This window comes from Chaetura pelagica, unplaced genomic scaffold (genome assembly GCF_000747805.2).
Source record: "Chaetura pelagica isolate M959 unplaced genomic scaffold, ChaPel_1.0 scaffold502, whole genome shotgun sequence".
Lineage (NCBI taxonomy): Eukaryota > Metazoa > Chordata > Aves > Apodiformes > Apodidae > Chaetura > Chaetura pelagica.
Window position 1 is genome coordinate 115,621 of NW_009952269.1, and position 21,261 is coordinate 136,881.

Below are 21,261 nucleotides of genomic sequence, written 5' to 3' on the forward strand. Positions count from 1 at the left end.
TTGTCTCAATGTTCATGCAGTTTCTAGCTTTGTATTTCAAGTAAAGGCAAGGATATTGAAGCAGTGACATAGAGCCCCTAAAACCAGTATCATTCAGTGTCATCATGATGCCAGTTTTCATTACTTCTGGACTTGCCTAAGAAAAGACCTATATACCTTCACACTTCTTTTTAGTTAATTCTTCTTACAAAGATCTTAGCATATGTATTTCATATCCCTTAAATATCTGGTGCATACCATTGTGTTTATTAGTGCCTCAAATTTCAGATTTTCTTATTACCTTGGTTAATATAATATTGCATTTATGCAATGAACTGTCTTGTGTTGTCATAAATAATTTTGCACTCAAACATCAGCTACCTAGCCTTTTAAAATCACACAGAACTTGCTTGGTATGCTTGTATTACAAAATAGCACAAGACTTCCATGGTGATAGGTAGATGCACTTGTGCCTTGTGTGTGAACATTGTGACCAGTGTGGCCTTTGTTTCTGCTGCTATGTGCTTAGTGAATACGAGCTGCTTAGCATCATATGCCTGTGAACATGCAGTCCTGGCAGAGCTCACCCCCATGGCCACTTTACTCTGCTGAGTTGTGTGCCCTTTACATGGCCTCTGTGCCTCACATCCCCTGTGTATTGTAATTGTGATGGCTCAGCTGCAAACAGGTTTGATTGTACTCAGTTACAGAGAGAAGAGTAGGATTTTCACTGTTTGGAGTTAGAATTAATAAGCACGGGTGACTTTGTATATATTTTCATGCTTCTGTGTTGACAAATGAAGACCAGGGTTACCCAGTAGGAAGTTTAATTTTCTAGTAGCTGTCAATGGCTTTATTCTTATTAAGACGTGAAAATATATTTTATAATAGGCGCACATGTGATTCACAGTTTTCTTATTTTGGTCAACAGATTTCATGCCAGGAAATACTGCAGAATGTGCAAGTTATTGGTTTCTTTTTGTTTGGAGTTTTTGATTCTTTTGGCTAGAACTGGTATTTAGTGTTAGCATGCCTGGATACCTCCCTAAGGATTAATTTATCAAACACTAAATAAAACATGTCTTCTGACTGTTTTCTTTTTCCTCATGTTTATTTTCTGTGCCAATAGAGAGGTTAGATTTTTAAATAGAAAGTGGAGGGGAGGAAAGAGAAAAGACTTAATAGGAGAAGAAAGATGCTAAAGAAATGAAGGATGGGGAGCCAGTTTATTGTGCACCAATCTATCACTTTCTCTTGGGAGAATATGGAAATGACTTGTCTATAAAATTCTCATTAGCCTAAAATAAGCAAAAATCTCTTCTGGAATCTTATAAGGCAATGTCAAATTGAGTAATAAAGGCTTGTTTTTAATGAACTCTTAGGACATTGGTTGAAACCTAGCACTACTAAGCTGTCTCTTAGAGTCAATTTCCCTGTCTTCATGATACTTCTCTGTGCTAGGGTGTCTGGGGGAGGAGAAGAACAGAAAAGAAAAAAAGAGTCATTTGACAATATTACTGTATTTGGAAAGACAAATGGCTTCCTGACTGTCAACTTGTCCACATGCCAATAACAAAATCCAGTATAATTTGTCTCTTTTTTAAATTCCATTCCAATTCTGTGTGAGGATGCTTGTTTTGGAATTCAGTTGCTCTCTTTCAAATTAAATCAGCCAAAGATTGATTATTACATTTGAAACTAAAGTGCTCAAGTAAGACATGCACAACATTGAAACAAAGTAGCTAAATTAGTAAATTAGAAGTGATTGAACTAGTTTATCATCAAAGTTTTGTGCAGGAATGACTCAAGTCTAGAGGATCATTTTGCCTTTATAAGGTAACTAGAAGGTAATTAACGATTTCCTCTGCATATACAACAATTGACCAACTTCAAAGTATTCGGTGCGTTAGTTTAATTCAGATAAGCAACTTTCAGCTTGCATGTTTATCCAGGACTTATCTGAACTATTTGGGTTGAAGTACATAATAGGAACAAAACCTAAAACTAACCAAAAGTTAATATTTTACATTAATAAAACACCAGCTATACTTAAAGAAAGAAGTAGGAAACCTGAAAAATTAGGACACTCTCCTTGACTGCCATGAATCATGTTAGATCCATTAAAATTGGTGTAGACCACTGACATTTAACTTCTTTCCATATGTGAAATTCTGAAGGTTTTACTTATGGGGTATATTTCACAGGATCAAATTTACCTATTAATGTCATATCTGTTACTTTTTATGTACTACTTTGAACATGCTCAGGCTTGTAGGTTTCCCTCCTTAAGACCTCCTCTGTAGCCCCTTCCTCCCCTCTTTTATTTTTTTTTAAGTTTTGTTTTAAGTATGTATTCAGGCAGAAGTAAGTGGATGTCATTTTGGTGATTGTGCAAAACTGTGGTATTTCTTGATTTATTCTTTTCTCCCGTTCTCCCTTTCAAATGGCAGATGGAGACAGTAAGTTAATGTAGTAATATTTCCAAAGGAGATTTAAAATGGCTTTTAGGAACTTGAGGTATGTTCCACCACACTAGTTTGTAGAAATTGGCATCAGGGACTTCGATGATGCCTTTGACCATGAGATAGTCAGTGCCCACTACTTGACAAGCCACGTATGATGGACCTTTAATCATGGATGAGGTAGAATAGCTCAACTGAGTTGGCGTATGGCAGCACATAGGTCTCAACTCAGCTGAGTTGAGGTGAGGCTCATAAACTTCCAGTCTATGAATAGGTTGGCTGGGAAAGTCTGGGTACATTTTTGCAGGTGTCAGCTGAGATATTTGTACATTGAAGGTGAGGGCCAGAAAAACTACCCTGTCTGTGGGCTTTGTTTCCTTTTCCTTTTGAAGAGTGAGCAGTGGGTGTAGCTTTGGGAGATACAGAAGGGCAGAGTGTCAGGGTACACCTCTGGTCAGGGAGAGGTTGACATCTCACCTTAAGATTGTAAAGTGCTTCCTTTCTTGCTCTGTCTTCAGTTTGCCTGACCTTCAGCCTTCCCCCAGCTCTTGCCAAGCCTTCCTGTGTTACAGGCTAACTCTCCCCTGCCTTTATGCTGTTGCCTTCAACTGAGCATCTGACGAAATCCAGCTCCCACCATGCTTTGTGTTGGTGGTTGCATGATGCTGTTCTGGCTCCCTCATTCAACCTGCTGTTCTATGCCAAAGCTTGGGACCAGTCTTAGTACCTCCAGTGCTTCTATAGACTTCTCATGCTGGTCTCAATTTATAAAATTTCCCTTTTTCTGCCTGAGAGCTCCCCCTGCCATCATGACTTCTGACCCACCAGTGCTGCCAGTACCGTGTATATTGTGACAGAAGAGGCTCAAGCATAGGTGGAATTTGGCTCCCTCCTTCCTGCTTTCCACAGGAACAACTGCTGACACAGCAGGGCAGAGGATTTTATAGCATAGCTTGGATGTTCTCTTCAAGTAAGTGCAGTGGTGATTGCACAGAGGAACTACCTTCATGCTTTCTTGACCAGACTAGTCCTTGAACTGAAAATTTCGGTTTAATATGCACATCTGTACACGTGTATTAGCCCAGGGTCATTAGCTTTCTTACAGGGAAAACATTTTAAATTAAAGAACATAATTGGTGAGCAGTAGTTAGTTTCCAACCTGGCCCTTGATTCTGCACACTCCTGAAGACACCAGCCCCATCTGGTAAAACACACACATGGAAACTTAACAACACAATTCATTCCATCTTGAATGTGCGGCACACTAGTGGATTCTTTCTTGGACTGGGACCAGGATGCCAGTACGTCTTGGACTTCTGCAACTTGAGGGTACTAAAATGCATTGAACAGGCTCTGCTATTCAGCAGGGTTTGCAGTGGGCAGTATGTGAGACTGTGGTACAAGATTGGCTTGGTGTTTTTTTTGGAATGAGACTTCAAAATGCATAAGAGAAGTATAGGGCTTCACATTCCTCTCTTGAAATGTTGGCCTGTGTGTATGAGAGCTCACGCGGAACTTTGTTAATATGCTGAAAATCCGAACACTTCTTTAGTATTTGAAATCACTTCTTAGGGGCTTTGCTACTTTAAAAAACATGAGATTCAGATGTATGCTTTGTACCTTTCAATATTTGTCAAAGATTAAATTATCACAGCCAGCTCTTAGAATACTTTTAAAACATACTTCTTTCTACTTAGGCACGTAGAAATGGTCACAGCATCTGCAGATTTCTCCTGTGTTGCTCTGTACTTAGCCTGGAAAAATGTCTAGGTACTGGAAATCTTGAAGTACATGTCTTCTGCTGGTTAAGCTCTTAGCTGGAGGCAGTTAACATGTTTGTAAATGATCTCGATATATCAAGTTTTCTATACATTTGGAGTTGAATACAAAATTTTGTGGGTATTTTAAGTTCCTCGGCCATTCAGAGTCGTGACCCCCAAGTTTTCTTATACAGTGGCTTCAAAGATTTAGTGATGTAGGGCTGATAACTTGCCTTTATTTTCAGCAGGGCATAAAATGTAACTTGAAGCAGTTCAGGACAGTGCACCCTGCACAGCACAGCATGACTTAGGGAAGCTGCTGAGATAGGGTGTGGAAAGGGAATGGTTCCATGGGCATTGTTTGACTGACTGTAGTTTTGTGCTTGGTGACTCTATATGTCTGTGTTTCAGTGTCTCTGGCAGGACTCCTGTTGGTTTCTTGGGCTCTTTAATCAAGCCTATTTTGAGTAAAATAGACTAGGAAAAAAACCCTCAGAGCAATAAATGAAAAATGGGCATTTTTCCTGAAGAACATGGAGTATGTGTTCCTTTAATTTTATTTTTTTAGAAATGCTTTGACTCTCCAAAGAATTAATTTTTAATTGAGACACTTTTGCATTAATAAACTAAGTGTTAAAATAAGTATTTTCCATTTAATATGTCTTTTCTGGATTTAACTTTCTGGTGAGGTATATTATTCTTTTCTTTGTGTTCCTTTTTGGTTTTCCTTTTCGCAAAAAACCAGAAAACAGTGAAAGAGTGGGAAGGAAATTAGCAGGAACATGTAATAAAAAACGTGGAAATTAATGTGGGTTTTTTCCAAACAGCTCAATGAAACTTGATTTTGCACATAAAATGCTTGCTGATCCTGTGCACAGGCACACCAGCTTATTTTCTGTTAACAAAGTTGTCATATAACACACTAAGACGTATAAAGCCAAGTCCTGTGGGACTCCAAAATATCCCTGCTCAGAGATTCACCACCCACATAGAACAGCCTGATGGCTTTTAGTGTATGTGGATGTTGATCCCTTCTGTCATGAAAGCGAGGAAGGTATGAAGAAGGAGTAGCTCTACTGATGTTAGTGCGTCCATACTGAGCTGCATTGGCTGAAGAGCTCTCCAGGGGTTTTGGTTAATGGATGAGGATAACATGGCCAGGCTGGATGATGAACGTTTCCAGCTCCTCTTACTCTCTCTCCTCCCTCTCTCCCTCCAGTGCATGAGTGGCTGAGCAGCTCTTGAATGGAGAGCAGAATAGTCACTGACATCCATTTATAGGTAAATTGTCACCAGTTTTGGTTTCTCTTGAACAATCATAGTTTGAAAGGAGTTTGACCAGTCATGCACAGACATCTGAGGTGGGGGTTGCTTCCAGCCCTCCCAGGGCATGATCCCGTTTTTCAGTCCCAACTCACAGCTCTACCTCTTCTGTTAACTCAGAGGAGAGGATGAGTTGCATTTAGGATGCTGCTCTGCAGGGGAAGTTTAGCTAGAATATTAGTAAGAATTTCTATACTGAATGAGTAAGTGAACAGGCTGCCCAGGAGGTGATTGAGTCACATACCCTGGAGGTATTCAAGAAACTTGTAGCTGTGGCACTTCAGGGCATACACTAGTGGCTGAGGTGATGTGATCTACTTGTTTTCTTGTATTTTGTTTGGTTTTTGTTTTGGGTGGGTTTTTTAGTTTGTTTTGTTTGGGTTTTTTTTTTTTTGGGGGGGGGGTTGTTTGGGTTTATTTTTGTTTTGGTTTTGGTTTTTGTTTTGTGTGTGTGTGTTGACAGTTGGTCCTTTCCAACCATGACAATTCTCTGATTCTGTGATCTTCATCAGCAGTCTCCACAGGGTGATTGTGCTCAGCCCAACTGATGTGCATCTGTTTCTCCTTCTAGATTGCAATTTCGGAGGAAATACATACAACAGCTCTATGAAATGGCAACATCCTAGCAATCCCTGTGTTACATACCAGTGCCAGGTAAGGATGTCATCAGAATCATGGTAATTGTGTTTTCAGCTTTTCCCATGACATTTTGAACCTTTTTTATTCAATCCAAATAACCCAAAATATATTATGCCCAAAGCACAATAGAGAATTTGTGTTTTTAAGTAGTTTAAATCCACTCAGATGTGGCCAACTATAACCAAACATTCAGAATGATAGATTTTTTTATCACTTGAGTACTCAAACATTGCTGAAGGAGATGTCCACAGCCCTGCTATTTCCTGCTGTCTTGGCCTTGAATTAAGTCCTTGTTTATCAGCACACTAAGCCTTTTCTGAGATACAAATTATTATTTTAGTAATCGGACACTTTTGTGTGTATGTTTTCATGGATTTTACCTGAGATGTTCTTTAAGAGAAAGCCTCATCCAAATCTTATTTTTCTGGGCTACTGTGCTGTTAATACAGTGTTTTTCTTAGTAGATGACTTATGTGCAACCATAACAGTTGCAAGAGTGTCCATTTTCTGCTACAAACCAAGTGGTTATGTAGGTAATTTTACTTTATGTTGTGGACAGATTTGCAGTTTTTGCTGATAATTTGATCCAGTTTTAATAACACTCAGGCAGCTACTCAGAATCGGGTATTGGAAAGAGGAGAAATGAATGAGTATGAAGAGTAAACAAAAAAGCAGGAGAAAAGGATTTCAAGATTTTTCTTGTTTACCGTGATACTTCTGCTCTACAAAACCCACCCATGTTTTTAAACTGCATTGAGAAAAATGATGTTGGAGCAGTAGTATTCTGTATCCTTGCACTTAATGAAGATACTGCTTGAATTTAGATACTCTGGTCACTACTAGAGATGTGGAAGGAGCAGTTCTTTATTGCCTGTTTCAGAGTCTAAATGCAAAGGTGGGTGATCCTGTTTACCCTAGACCCACACATTTAAAAAAGTGTTTCCCTTGCCTCCAAGTGCAAAGCTACAAGCAGCAAAACAGTAGCAGCCTTTTGTGCACAAATCCTCACACCCAGATTTGTTCAGGAGGACTCTTGACTTCTTGAACAACAAGTACAGGAAATGTTAATTTACTAATACTTATCAGGCAAAGCATCAAAGATAAGCGTCTCCCCTCTACAGAACAAGATGCTGTTATCTGCTTTCTAAGTCTTTTTTCCTCCAAGGAGAGAGAGAGATGAGAATACCTTGTGTCTGGCCTGTTTTCACCAGAGCTGCATGGCAGATTACTGAGGCTAAGGATTCCTGATAAAGCAAGATTCCTTTTCCTAAGGAGATGCTTGGTTTCTTACCTGATGCATTTTAAGGCAAATCCTGTGTCTGGAGTCAGGGAGACTCAAGTGACTCTTTTTAACTGTGGATTAACCTCAATCCTGACGCCAGGGAGTAGGTACAGAAAGAAAAGAGGTTTTGAAATCCAGTGCTCTGCGGCATGTGCTGAGCTTTAATTGTACCCCTAGTAATTGTGGACTTTTGCTTGTTAAAGCAATCACGATGTTAACCATGAACATGTCTGATCTGCTTCTTTTTTCAGGAAGGAGTGATAGTAGAGTCAGAGGTACAATGTGTTGTTCATTGCAAAAACCCTACCAAACTCACAGGAATGTGTTGTCCTGTGTGCCCAGGTGAGATTTCATGGGAAGATGCTGTTCCACCTGTGCAACTGTCTTTCTAATGATAACCATCATTGCCTGGGAATTTGCCTCTAAGGTCTCTGTTGTACTTGACAAGTTACTAAAACCTGGGGCAGTGGCTCACAATGCACTAAATGACACAAGAAGAGAATGCTTTGTGGTTTTTTTTAGTAGAGGACATGCAGATAGGAGATGCATAGGTAACAGCCTGTGGCAATATACACTTATATATTTATGGCATTTTTTCAGAGGGTCTGTCATCTGGATTTGCCTGGCTGATGGCTGGGAATTTGTTAGAAGAAGTATAAGAGTAATCCTAAAAAAGGAGGCTCACTTTTTTGAAGGGGAGTGGGGATAGATTGCTTTCGTGAAGCCCAGTGGCAAATTAACATGGTTTGATAGGCTAATTTGATTTTAACATAAATTTTGTAGGTACTCACTGATCCTGTTGTGATGTGGTGGGTTTATTATATTCTAGTGTTATAATTTCTGCCAACATCTGATATCAATGCAGGGAGTAAGTCAGCATTAATGAGCAAACAGCTCAGGAAAGTGTTTCAAAGCCACTTTTAATGGAAGACCTAACTTAGCCTTAAGTTCACTGGTGCAAATTTATCTTCTAAAGAAGCTTGCTTTCTTTCCCCAAAAAGATTTTTTTGGGATTCTCAAGGCCTTTGTAAAGGCTTCTGAAGTGATTTTGTATCAGGTAGGATGTTATGATTTGCTTTTCATATTGTCCTGTGGTGGGGTGTGTTATAGTGAAGTGGCAGCATGCAATCCTGAGCTCAACTCATTCAAATGCTGTTTTCCAGGTTGTATATTTGAAGGGAGACATTACAATGAAGGAGAAGAATTTAGGCCTGAAGGAAATAAATGTACCAAGTGCTCTTGTATTGTAAGTATTTGCCTTTTGGCATTGTATCTCCCTGTATGAACTTCAAAAGGCACGTTACTATTGCCATAACAAAGCAAAAAATTATAAGGAATTCAATAGTATTATGCATTCTTCTTTTGGAGTTCGGGTTTCTCTTGAAGGTTTTTCTGCACCTATATATTGTAACACTCAATATTCTGAGTCTGACATATTTTTTGTGACCTTACACTGTACACAGATAGAGCAGGATATCTGGGAGAAGGTCAATGTATTAAGTTGGTGATGCTTCTTCTGTGATGGCATCATGGAGGAGAAAACAGAAGGCTTTTGGGGTTTCATCTATTGATCAACATTAATTGTATGTTTCCTTAAAGCAATCTGTCACGAGGGTTCCTTTCAGCTGTACATGGCAAGGGCCTTTGCTCTGAATTGCTGAGTGAAAGGATGAGATTAGTCTCCTTAGCTGTCCCAGGTGAATTTTGGCTTGATGCTTAATGAAAAGGTCATATCCTGGATTTTATTCTTGACTAGCAACAATGTGGAGAGGAAATAATAATTGCATCCTTTAGGTAATGAGCACAGGCTTCTCTTTCGCTTCCACTACGTTAAGAGATAAGGCTGTAAGAGTTGGGGCAGATAACTTTGACTTCATTGGTGTGATCTGTGAGACCTGTAAAATGCAAAGTTCAAATTGCTGCTTTTGTTGCAATCGATGGGCTTGTTATCAGCAGAAAATGCAAGGCTGAGGAACTTTACATTTCAGTAGAATGCCTAGAGTTTTAAGAGTACCAGGCACAACTCTCCTGCATCATGAAAATAAAATAAAAAAGATAGGAGAGGAGGATAGACTTCAAAAATCAACATGTATTTATACATAGATGCACACGTTTAATGAAGCTGCTGCAGAGAACTTGGACTGTTGTGGGGAAAAAATCCTGCCAATTTGCAAAATGAATGTACATTAAATCATCACATTGTTCCTGTGGAGGCTGCTCAGGTCAAGGTTTAGTTTTGGTTTTTTTGGTTGAGCTTTTTTGCTTGTTTGTTTGTTTTAGTTTTATTCCTGTAGTAATGAAAATATGATATCCCATGTGTCCCAGTGATATACACCCTAGGCCCCTGCTCTGCTAAGTCTTCAGTCCCAGGCTGAGGAACATTGTTCCCTCTCTATTTGGTGGGTCCCCCTTTCACTTCAGCTTCAGTTGTAAAGCAGTAGCTTTACACTCCTGCTTTCCTTAGTCACATTCCTCAGGAGGAGGCAGGTCTTAATGGTTGTAAAGTTTGTGGAGACACACTTGAGTCTTTGCTCTTTCCTAAGTACTGTGCAGATGTTGCCTGTTGCCCAGTTGTTGGTGTGCCAGTATCTCCTTGATCAACTTTTCTTTGTTCCTTAAATAACAAAAGCAACCGTACCAAGAAGAGCATGGGAGGCAGGAAGATATCTGGGGAGAGCCACGTAAAGAAATATAGGAATATAGGGTCAGACCTGATGGTCTTTCCTTGACAGTTAACAGTCTCATCTATGTTAGAGAAAGAAATGCATCAGCTACTGATAGTAAGACATTTAAAGCCTCAAGCAAGACCTTAATGATTCTTTCTGAAAAAGACAGTATGAAGGTTTTGGATGTTGATGACATCTGTATAAAATGTCAAGCTCTAATTCTGAATGTTACCAACAGCAAAATAAATTATATCTTTGTGTAAGCCACACCTCACCTCCCTCTCTCTGCAATGCCTTTTTTTTACCCCCTTCCTTCAGAATTGAGGCCCATGCTAAATCCTATGTAATTTAAATTTGAAGTAAATAATGGGAGCATCCTCAGGGCTGTGATAGCAGTTTGCTGCCTCCTTTACATCCTTTCCCTTTTGGGAATGGATTCCCAGTGAATCTCTTAGATAAGCAGCTGGTGGATGTCTTATTTAAAGATACCTATCTAGTCATGCCTTGTGATATGAACCAGCTTGTGTGTGATGTGCTGTAACTTGTGCAGGCTTTAACAGATGAAAGGTTGCTCCTCACCCCAGATTAGATTTCTTGTGGGATTTCAGATTGTAACTACTTAGCAAGTCTTCCGTGGAAAATTGGCAGAGGAAGTGGCACAAATTATTGTCAAGGTATTTTGATGGGTGGTGTAAGGATTCAAGCCACTCTCAATTCAGGGTGAATTCTGCATTTTACTTGGGATCAAGCTTTTCTCAGGGTGGACTCATTCTGGACTCTGTAGGCCATCACTGTCCTACGGGTAGCTCAGGATGGGACCACAGGCAGTGTTGTGCAGGAAGAAAGTAGAGAGTAATGGTTGTGGTTTGTTTTCCTGGAGAGATGTACGGTTATCTTGCACTCACTAAATTTATTAAAATATGGAATTACTTAAAAAAAGGAATTTTACCATTGCAAAATCATGCACTTAAAAGTCAGCACACTTCAGCGGGCCTGGACTGTGGAGCCCAGTCTTTGGTAAGCTCTCTGGTAGTTCATGTTTGTGGTATTTTCAGCTCAAAGCAGTGCCTCCTGGATACTGTTGAGCTCCTAAAGAACAGAAAATGGTTGTTAACATTTGTTGTTGTTGTTCTTGTTTTTAACATGCACTGCTTGTGCAAAGGAGGACAAAACGGAGATCTGAAGAGTTGGGGATCCTCATCTTGGCTAAACAGATTGGCTGATGGGGAGGCTTCCCAAAGGGTAGGGGAAGCAATGGCATGGCTACATGTGGGCAATTCACTCTGTCCTGCACGCTTGGCTCATTGATACAGTTTCTGTTTAACACCACTTGAGGTTCTAGATGTCTTCTACTGAAAACCAGACCAAACCCACCAAACTCATTCTATGTAGGCCACCAAAACAACACATTAGCTAATAACTTTTGGGTTGCTACTGAGCCAGGCTGTGCTTGCGACTGCGAGGAGGAGATGAAAGGCCCTGTATTCCATTACTGCCCTCCTGAGCGAGCTGCTCCTTGGGGCGACTAAGATTTCTTGCTGAAAGTGAAATCGTATCACGTCTCACTCAATGCATATTGCCTGTCAGGAGAGAACGAGCTGGCTTTTAATGACTCAGTTTCTCTGGGGAGAGGCGTTTGTGTAAGAAAGGTGGATGGGATAATAGGGATCTCCTCGCACCCCGGCTGAAACCCAGCTGTCTTGCAATAATTCATCTGTCTGGCCTGTTTCTGCTCTTTGTGATAGGCCAGCAGCCTGTTCTAGAGAAACCTTGGATATTTTCCCTACCATAAGCACCTACTTAAATGAAGGACTAGCTGCTTTAATCAAGTGTTATTTCTCAGATACTACTTTTATGAGGTCGAGTGTGTGTTTCTGCTTGCACAGTGAGAGCACTTGGCTTACATGTTTCCTTTCCTACAGCCTGCATTAAAATAGTCAGACTGTGATTATCTCCAGTGTTTTCATTTTCTCTTTTGATGTAAGACGTTTGGAAAAAAAATAAATAGTGGAGGGGGAAGGAGAGAGATCCAGGGAAGGAGGAGAGGAGGTTTGGCAGGCAAGTGACCTTGCGTGAGAGCTGTAACCATGGAGAAGCTTATCTTTAAATGGTAGTATCCAAACTCATAACTAGCCCCTTTTGACTCGCGCCGCTGTTGCCCAGACCATGGGCGCTGCGCGTTTTGGCATGCGAGGCATGTGGTGGTACAAGGTACCACCATGCTGAGAGCGCGCAGCACGATGGAGACGCCGCAGCCCAGGCCTCCTCTTCCTCCACACCCCTGCAGGGAGGTGGCTGGAGGCTGGATTATGGCATTGCTGGGATGGCCTGGTTGGGAATGGGAAGGGTCACGCCATCCGTCTGTCCTGCAGGGAGACATGTCACTGGGATGGCTGTCATCAGGGCGGTCACGTGCATTTGATCCCCAAGCAGCATCATTTCCTAAAAGCAATACTGGTTTCTTAGCTGCTCTTCCACAACAGGGATTTGGGGTGCTTGGAGTGCTCAATTTACAAGCAACCTCTGCTCAATCTCCTTTGCATCACTGGGGGCTTTCACACCACTGCTCAGGCGTGACCAGGGGAACTCAAGACACACGCAGCTCCTGGTCTGCAGGTGTACTTGTGGGTCTGTGCAGGAAATGTCTTGTCACTTATGTCTCTGAGTGCTAGGGTGCAAAAGCTGCAAGATGGAAGTTTTGCACAAAGAAAAGGAAATCACACTGAGAAAATCTGCTTCTATATCAATGACTAACAGACACTGCAACTGTGATAAGTAATGAGAAACTACATGTGTTAATGTTTTGGACACTGAGGTTGGAATTCATCTTGTCTAGCTCCAGCCATTCAGAAGTAATGTGTCTGATCTGAACTACTTATCTGAGCTCCTCTTCAGTTAATGGAGAGAGAGAGGGAGGTGGGATGGATTACTCTCTGCAGATGCCTATCTTTCTTAACGAACTACAGGGGGAGCCTACCAGACTCCCTGGCCTCTGAGATGGCTGAAGATAGCTGAGATGGATCCTACCCCTGCAGTCAGCTGGGTGATAAAGCACCTTGATACTGCTTTGGCTTTAACAGGCATTGAGAGCTGCTGAAATACATTCCCACCACAACACACTGTGGGGGAGCTACTCCAGACTACAGGGAACCTCAGGGGAACATGCATTTAACTGAATCCTCAGTGAAGCCTGGTAGCAGAAGCTATGTCCAAATTCTAATTTCCATCCTCAGTGCAGTGCCAAATGCTGATCTCCCCAAATTTCTGTGCACTCCGGCTGCTTTGATTCAGTTCCAAACTTCAGCAGACACTCTATGCCCCCTCTTCTGGGGCTGGGAAACAAAGAATTGTCATCAGGTGTGGAAAAGCAAAGAGCTGGTCTTTTGATAGGAGCAGTGTTCACTTTCTCAAAGTTAGTGGCATAAATAAAAGTGGTTGTCTTATGAGTGGATGCAAATGAAGAGCAGTAAACATCAGAATAGGGGTGCTGTGTCCTTCTGGGAACCCCTAGAAGTTTGTCTGCAAATTTTCTGCAAGGCTAGAAAGATTGCTTTTCTGGATAGCCTAATAAAAACACAACCTTCCAGGTAAGTGAAGAAGTATGGCTGTGCAGGTAGGTGTGGAAGAGCAAGGACTTGCTATGTGCTGAGCTTCAGCAAGAAAAATAATGTGGCATAGATACATAACAGTGTCCTTTAATTTATTCTTTTTTTTTTATCTGATCTTCTTCAGACTTCAAAAAGTATAATGGCTTTCATGGGGGTTGTACAGTACATGTGCCATGTCTGAAATATTAAATTCCTTTCATTTTGGAAATAGCAAAGTTAAACAATAATAGTTTAGTCATTAAAAAAAATAATTTTAGAAAACTAAGGGAGGATTTTTCCTTTCTCTCATTGACAGGCATAGCTATTTTTAATTTTTCTTTTGATTTCTCTCAAAAAATGCAAAAATTTTCTCAGTAGAATAGAAGAAGTTCATAATTTTAATTGAAGTCATGGACTAAAGTTAAAAATAAAATTAATCACAGGCTTTCTGAAATACAGATAAACTTGAGTAGCAATGCAAGTGTAATTATTAAGTGTAAATTATTTCTATTCATAAGCACTTTAAATCTCTGGCTTTAGAAGCTGTCTTTCTCCTGCAAGGTCTCATTTCAACCCTTCATGGATATTTGAATTTCATCCTGCATCTCTCTTACCTGCGAAACTTCCTAGCTCAGCTTGTCCAAGTGTGTCCACAGCTCAGGCTGCAGAAACCTTTAATCTTTTAGTTTTGGTGAGGATTGATGGAGTCTTTCTGTGCAGAAAGACACTGTGCACAGTTTTGGCACATTTCCAGGGAAGTAGAGGTATTGAGAAACTTCCTGAAGATTGAAGTGACTTTTTAAGGATCGTGGACCCAGAACACGCAATATCTTTCTCTTGCTCCCTTGCTCAAACCCCTTAGATAACCCCTTCTGCCCGATTCAGTTCAAATTTTACCTTCTCCCCTTCAGCATGGTCTGTGCTCCTCTGGCTGTGCAGTCAGAGGGATCTACTTTCAGATGTTCTCCCGTCTCCATCGTTTCACACAGGTTGCACTACACAGTTGCTATTGTTTCTGAGATGGCACCTAGGGCCTCCAGAGATGAGTGCCCATTGTGCTTTATATCATAAGGACATGTCCCCAAAAGGAAGACAGCGTGGAAGAAGAATGTGAAGAAAGCTAAAAAGGGTGATTTGGCAGATTTCTGTGGGGAATTTTTCCTGCTAGAAAAGGAGAGTGGAAATGCTAAGGAACTGGAGGAAGGACCTCTGCCTTTATAAGGCTCTTGTTTAGACAGAGACTGTCATTCCAGTTTGATTATCCAATATGATATTGTGATAAATAATGAGCTAGGTGATACTAGCAGCCACGAAAGGCATAAAACTTCCTGGGTACATGAAAGGCCTAAGTAAATGCTGATTAACAGCCCTCCCCAACTGTGCATTGCATAAACAGCCTCTTGCAGTACAGAGAAAAAGTGTCCAGGATTTCTTAGTATCTAAAGGAAATGAATGCATAGAGCAGGGTGGATATTGCATCCCTAAAGCATATATATATATAAAAAAAAAATAAAAAGAAAAAAAGCACAAGTTGACCACTGTTAAATGGTGATGATAAAGGCTTATACCTCAAGTGTAGGCTGCTCTCATTCTTAAGAGCAAAGGAACAGAGCTTATGCTGTCAGCTGCTTGTCCCCTCTCTAGTTAAACTTTGCCCAATTAACATGCTGTGATTGATTGTTCTTATTGACAAAGAAGAATTAAGTACACAGAGCTTTACCAATAAAGGAGAGCTGTTAACAGGCAGCCTCTGAGGAGAGGACTATTTTTTATTGGCATTGGGCTGCCATGAAGACTGCAAACATCTCTGCTGTAACTCACTCCTTGCAAAGGCAAGCAACTGTCTTGGAGGGAAAGCAAAGCAGTAAGATGGCAGAAAACAAAGAGCATGGTTAAAGTAAGCAAACAAACAAATAAACAGAGAATCTGCTGGCCAGCAGGGGATGAAAGGGTTGCATGTGGTTTCAGAAGTGTCTGGAGAAGACAAAGGATTTATGTGAGTCTGCTGTAGCACTTCTTGTAAGTGGCTTCAAATGGGAATGCGTGTGGCATCTCGTGGGAGCGCTTGTGCGCAGAATTGATTTGGGTCTAAAAGATTCCCACAAGTTGTGGTAGGAAGCAGTAAAACCAATAGCTTGTCAATTAACAGGGCCTGTCCTCGCCAAACATTTTATGAAGAGTCCAAGGCCCTTCAGGCTGGTGTTACAATGAAGGAAAGGCTCGAGAAGAGTAGGAGTGCTGAGCTTTCATGTTTGTCACCCTTTCAGTTTAAATAAAGTTGGATGTTGCAGGTTTGAGAGTTGTTACCCGATAACAATAGTTCATGATTTTAAACTTGCACACAGCCTTCTGTGTTCTGAGGGAAGATGTCTTAGTATGCACAATACTGCTAAATGAGTTTACACAGGAGAGCTTAACTTACTGTGTAACACCTACTTGTTTTCCTTTCTCTGATTTTCAAAAGCAAATAAAAGGAAAAAAACCCCAAATTTAGCAAAAATTGGAGGCAGTACCTTGCTACATGTGGGGCTTTGGGTTTTTAGTTTTTTCCTCTCTCCTAGGTCTGACCTCTGCATCACTTTGGGTACCGTATTTTTTAATGTAGTTGTCCTGTAGCCATTGGCTTTGTTCATATTTAATGTCTTTTGTAGAAGATGTAAAGTGAAACTGGGATCATTAAGTTTGAATTACTGTTCAGATGCAGCATGATTGCCAAATTCCATCGTCACTTGCTATTACTCTGCTTAAATTCTCTGTGCTCTTTCCACTGCATTCTGCAGCATTGCTTTTGTTTTCTGCCATGGAAGCATTTTGTGTTGATAAGGGAGCAAGTTTCTATCAACTTTTAAAATGTTAACACATAGCACATATGTATTACTTTTATTACCTTGTTTAATAAGAGACAAATGCATTGGATAGTCAAGGGGAGAAAAATAATACCCAGGAAATTATTTTCAGTACTGTGACAGGCTGTAACTTTTTCATACCACTCATCCTTTCAGGTTGAGAGCAGGATAGGCAGAATAATTCAGTGGCTGTCAAAGCAGACATGGGAAACAGAAAAGAAAAAAAGTTCCTTGAGACATGACAGTGATTTACTTATTCTGCCTTTACCCTGTCAGAAATAAAATTTGACTAGAAGCCAAACTATCCTAACATCTTTGGCACTCTGCTGTGGGTACATCAATCTGAAGGAAACATGCAATAATCCTTGTGGGCAACTCAAGGTTAGAATTAGCTGTGGGATGTAAGCCCACAGTTTCCACCATAGGTGCTTAAATACAAAACTTGAGCCCTTAGAAACACTTTCTAACTTTAGTGATAGAAATGTCCTGAATGTCTTTGCTTTTTTTCCAGGAAGTCACACTCTCATGATACCTAAACTTCTGTCCCAAACATGACTAGAACACCATTAAACTTGACAATTCCCAGCTTCATTGAAAATGCAAGAAGTGTTCATCTCTCTGCCAGAAGCTTTGTAATGAAGCATTGAGTCTTTCTACAGAAAGCAGATGTGTGGGGGGGTAGGGTTGTGGGGGTTTTAATGGTTTATTACTATTATTATTTTAAACTGGAGTTTAGCATCATTATTCAAATCTTGTGCTAAAATAACTGACAGGGAAATTTCTTTATCACCAATGCAATTGCAAGTGCAAAGTTCACCTTTCCAGTAGGCTCAGATCTGATGTTTGAGGCATCTGAACACTAAAGAATCTGAGTAGCTTGCATGCTTTGTGTGGTTCCTTTCCTATTTTTCTTTTCTTTTTCCAGAACACAGCAGCAAGAGTTTTCTGAGAGTAGAACAGAAGCTAATGTGCCCTTGCCAATAGTATCTTTCATCCTAGGAAGAAACAGAGCTGGCCTCAGCTCTAAGACCTTGTTCCTTTTACCATCTTCTGCCTTGCACCCAAGTATTCAACATGCTGAACAAAATTTTTAAAGTGAGCCAGTGTATGTGAAAAGAACGAATTCCAGGAAATATAAGGATTTTGTGCTTTTCAGTGCTCAGTCTGTTCTCTGCCTCCTCTCCTAGTTGCTGCATAACTTTCCTTCTCCTGGGTGCAGCTGAATAGCAATTCTTCCTGGCAATCTCAGTTGCTGATGCACTATGTTTTCTTTCAGCAGCCAGCTGAACTGCCCTGTTCTCTGTCTTCTGAGGTCAGTTTTTTGAATTCCCCAAGGTTCCTGCAATTACCATTCCTCCCCCGTCTAAGTTTTTAGTGCTCCACTTAAGCAAGTATAAGTATGTACATGTCTGGAGCTGTGCAGGGAGGGAAAACCCTATGTTTATTATAGCTTCTACTATCCACTGCTCTTTGTAGTTGACATGCACGTGTAAAATATCTTATCAATACTACTTGCACAGCATCTGCTACTGTGACTTTGTCCTTTTGACTGCGAACCTGATTCTAACACAGTGAGCATTTTATAAAGTAGCTAAATGGGAATAGGACTCATAAAAGTTGACACCTGGTGGAAACCAAGCCAGGGAGGCTTTTCCTTTCCCTATGGTGTTGTTAAATTCCTTGTGGTCAGCAGTAATAGCTCTGCCTCATGAAGTATGGGCTGTGGGGTTTTACGCTGTGTTCAAATGGGCATTGCTTGAAGCTTTAGTGTTTATGGTGTTTGGAGGACACATTCTTGCTTCCTGAGTATTCGGGGCAGCAGAGGTAACGGCAAGCAATTATATAAAATGAGAAGCAAGTTACAGTCTAATTTGAGGGCCGACGGGGTTGGAGGGAGAAGAAACATGCTTGTACATCAACAGAAATATCATCAACTTGTGTAGCACGTTTGCTGTTGTTCCCCTGAGATTGTTGTTTGTTTTTTAGGTTTTTTTTTTATTTCTCTGAGTCAGACAAGAAGCTAATAAGGGTACTATTAATACATCTAATGACCAAAACTACTTTTTGCAGTTTTGCATAATGAGTGCCTGTGCTTCTATTTCTAAATATCTTATCCAGCTGCCTCTCATTGCTGTCAGTCTCTGGGAAATCCTTTATCTCAGACTTTCTTCAAACTTACGGAAAGAGAAGGTGGCAAAGTTCCCAAAGCAGACTTGGATTTTGCTTGTTTGTCCCCTCATACTGCTCTTCAGAATTTAGTGAGTAGCCCCGTATACTCTGATAATAATACATTTTTGGTTCCTGTCTGATTTTTCATACAGGGCAATGGGTGTTGAACAGAGAGGATGTTCCCTTCTCAGGATCTGACAAGGTTTAGCAGAGCCAAGTCATGCTTAAGGAGTAATTTTTTTCCTTCATGATGTAGTGATTGCAAAACAATGTGTAAAGTGTGCAGTGCTCCAAGAGGAGCAAGCAGGGCTCAAATGCACTGGGACCCTGGAGCTGCTACAACAAGAGAAGGTACCAGCATGTCCATGAAAACCCAATGGTACAGAGATAAATCTCTGCAATTTCTAGCTGCCCACAAATTCCTTCATCTCTCCTTCATTTTGAACTCTATCTTGTTCTAAATACTTGTGTTGTTTAAAGTGGGAAAGCATGCATAAGATGTGTCCTGAATTTGGGCAGATGAAAGTAAAAGCAAGACAGGAATTCATAATTTCTGGTGTTCAGGATTTATACAGTATTTGTGCTCTTGCAAGCAAAGGAAACCAATCATACTGAGAGTAGGAACTTTATGTCAGTATCACAAAAATAATTTCTAAAATCTAATTTGAAACTCCTATCAACTTTTATCAGATAGAAGACTTTCTCCTAGGGGTGACACTTGCCCATGGAAGGAAAACTAAAATAAAATGTAGCACACCACAGATGCCCAGTCAGAATAGCCTGAAATTTTAATCTCTGTAATCCCAACAAGCATATTTGTGGTTCAACTACAGAATAAAGAACAATTTAATATAACTAATAAAAAATGATGCAGGCACACTACATCTGGGTAGTGCGTGTTATCAAATGTATTAAACTCAGCTTTCCCATTTCCCCAGTGCTGAACAGTAATTTAGGTAAAATTTAGTCTTCTATAATAACTTGTGAAATTACTGGTTTAATAAATAAGAATCAATATGTTGAAAATGTGTAGGAGTGTGACAATCTGTCTTCAACAGCCAGAACACCGGACTAAGTACATGTCAGTGCTATGAAAGACTATCAAGAGGTTTCTCTCCAGCCTGTTGACAGAGAGTAAATTCTTTTGTTTTGTTTGTTGTGTTTTTTTTTAAAAATTGAAGACTCAAAGTTTCAACATTTCAGGGCAGAAAAGAAAGCAATGAAAAGGAACAGGATGGAAATTTTCAAACATGGTAGCTGATGGTTGTGCCTTTAGTTTTAGCTTTTGATTCCAAAATCTAAACAGCCGCAAATAAGATAGTGCTGAATACCACCAGCTCATAGCTGAGTGAGAAACTCTTAACAGCACTGGCTTTGAAACCCTGGCCCTAGGGAAGAAGTTTGTTCTAGCCCTTTTAAACATGCTTTCCCTGAGACTCAATGTCTCCTCCTCTTATCTGAATTAAACAGTGCTGAACTTGAAAGGTTGCAAATATTCAAATGAATGTGGTTTTCTATGATAAAGTTCAGATAACTTTGTTTGTAAAAATGGAATCTGGGGGGCTGGGTTGAGTGGAATGAAAATGAGAAGCTAATTATGTCCACTGCATAATTTTATCACCTATTGCTAGAACTGTTAAAATGGCAGACTGCTGTCTTAGGAGATTGCTATGGGCTGTCTCAGAATTTTGAAAACCAAAGCTGTTTTTCATGTAATCCCGGATGACCCATGATTTCCTGGTTTAATGAGGTTCACTCGAGTGGTGTTAACTCAGGGATAGATTGAGTCCTGCATCTGTAATCTACTGTTTTGATACTTAAGAACAAATACTGGCAAATTTTACAGTAACATCTTGTGTAATGGCTTGGAAGCTGAGTGGAAAATTTAGTGTAAGTCGTGTCCAGTCCTGGCATCCTCGAGATCAGAAGGACATGGAGCTGTGAGTCACAGAATCCTAGGGGTTGGAAAGGACCTTGAAAGATCATCTCGTCCAACCCCCCCAGTCCAGAGGGCTATGAAGGTGACCAGAGGGCTGGAGCAGCTCTGCTATGGAGACAGCCTGAGAGAGTTGGGGCTGTTCAGCCTGGAGAAGGGAAGGCTCCAGGGAGACCTTATAGCACCTTCCAGGAGCTGGAGGGGCTGCAGGAAAGCTGGGGAGGGGCTTTTTGTAAGGGGCTGTAGCGACGGGATGAGGGGTAACAGTTTCAAACCGGAAGAGGAGAGATTTAGGCTGGATATCAGGAAGAAATTATTTAAGTGTGAGGGTGGTGAGACACTGGCACGGGTTATCCAGGGAAGCTGGAGGTGGTGGGAAGTGTCCCTGCCCATTTAGGGGGGCTGGAACTTGATGACCTTAAGATCCTTCCGGCCCAAACCATTCTATGGTTCAATGACTGTTACGCGCGCACAGAAGCAGCACGCGCATCTGTGCGCGTGTTTGCGTGGTGTGTGCGGTGCATCACGCACATGCATCTCACTCGGGCGCGTGAAAAGTGCCCCGGGTGCGTGCGTGAGCGCCGGCCCGCGGTGCCCTCCGCTCCGTGCGCG

General features: G+C 40.9%; 1 protein-coding gene across 1 annotated transcript in view; it reads left to right on the forward strand.

The window, feature by feature from the left end:
* The window catches only part of BMPER (BMP binding endothelial regulator), a 149,388-nt gene that overhangs the window by 28,664 nt on the left and 99,463 nt on the right, over positions 1–21,261 (forward strand). The window contains 3 exon segments of the mRNA XM_010007753.1: positions 6,096–6,178; positions 7,697–7,787; positions 8,609–8,691. Of these exon segments, the coding sequence (XP_010006055.1) occupies positions 6,096–6,178; positions 7,697–7,787; positions 8,609–8,691 (257 nt within the window).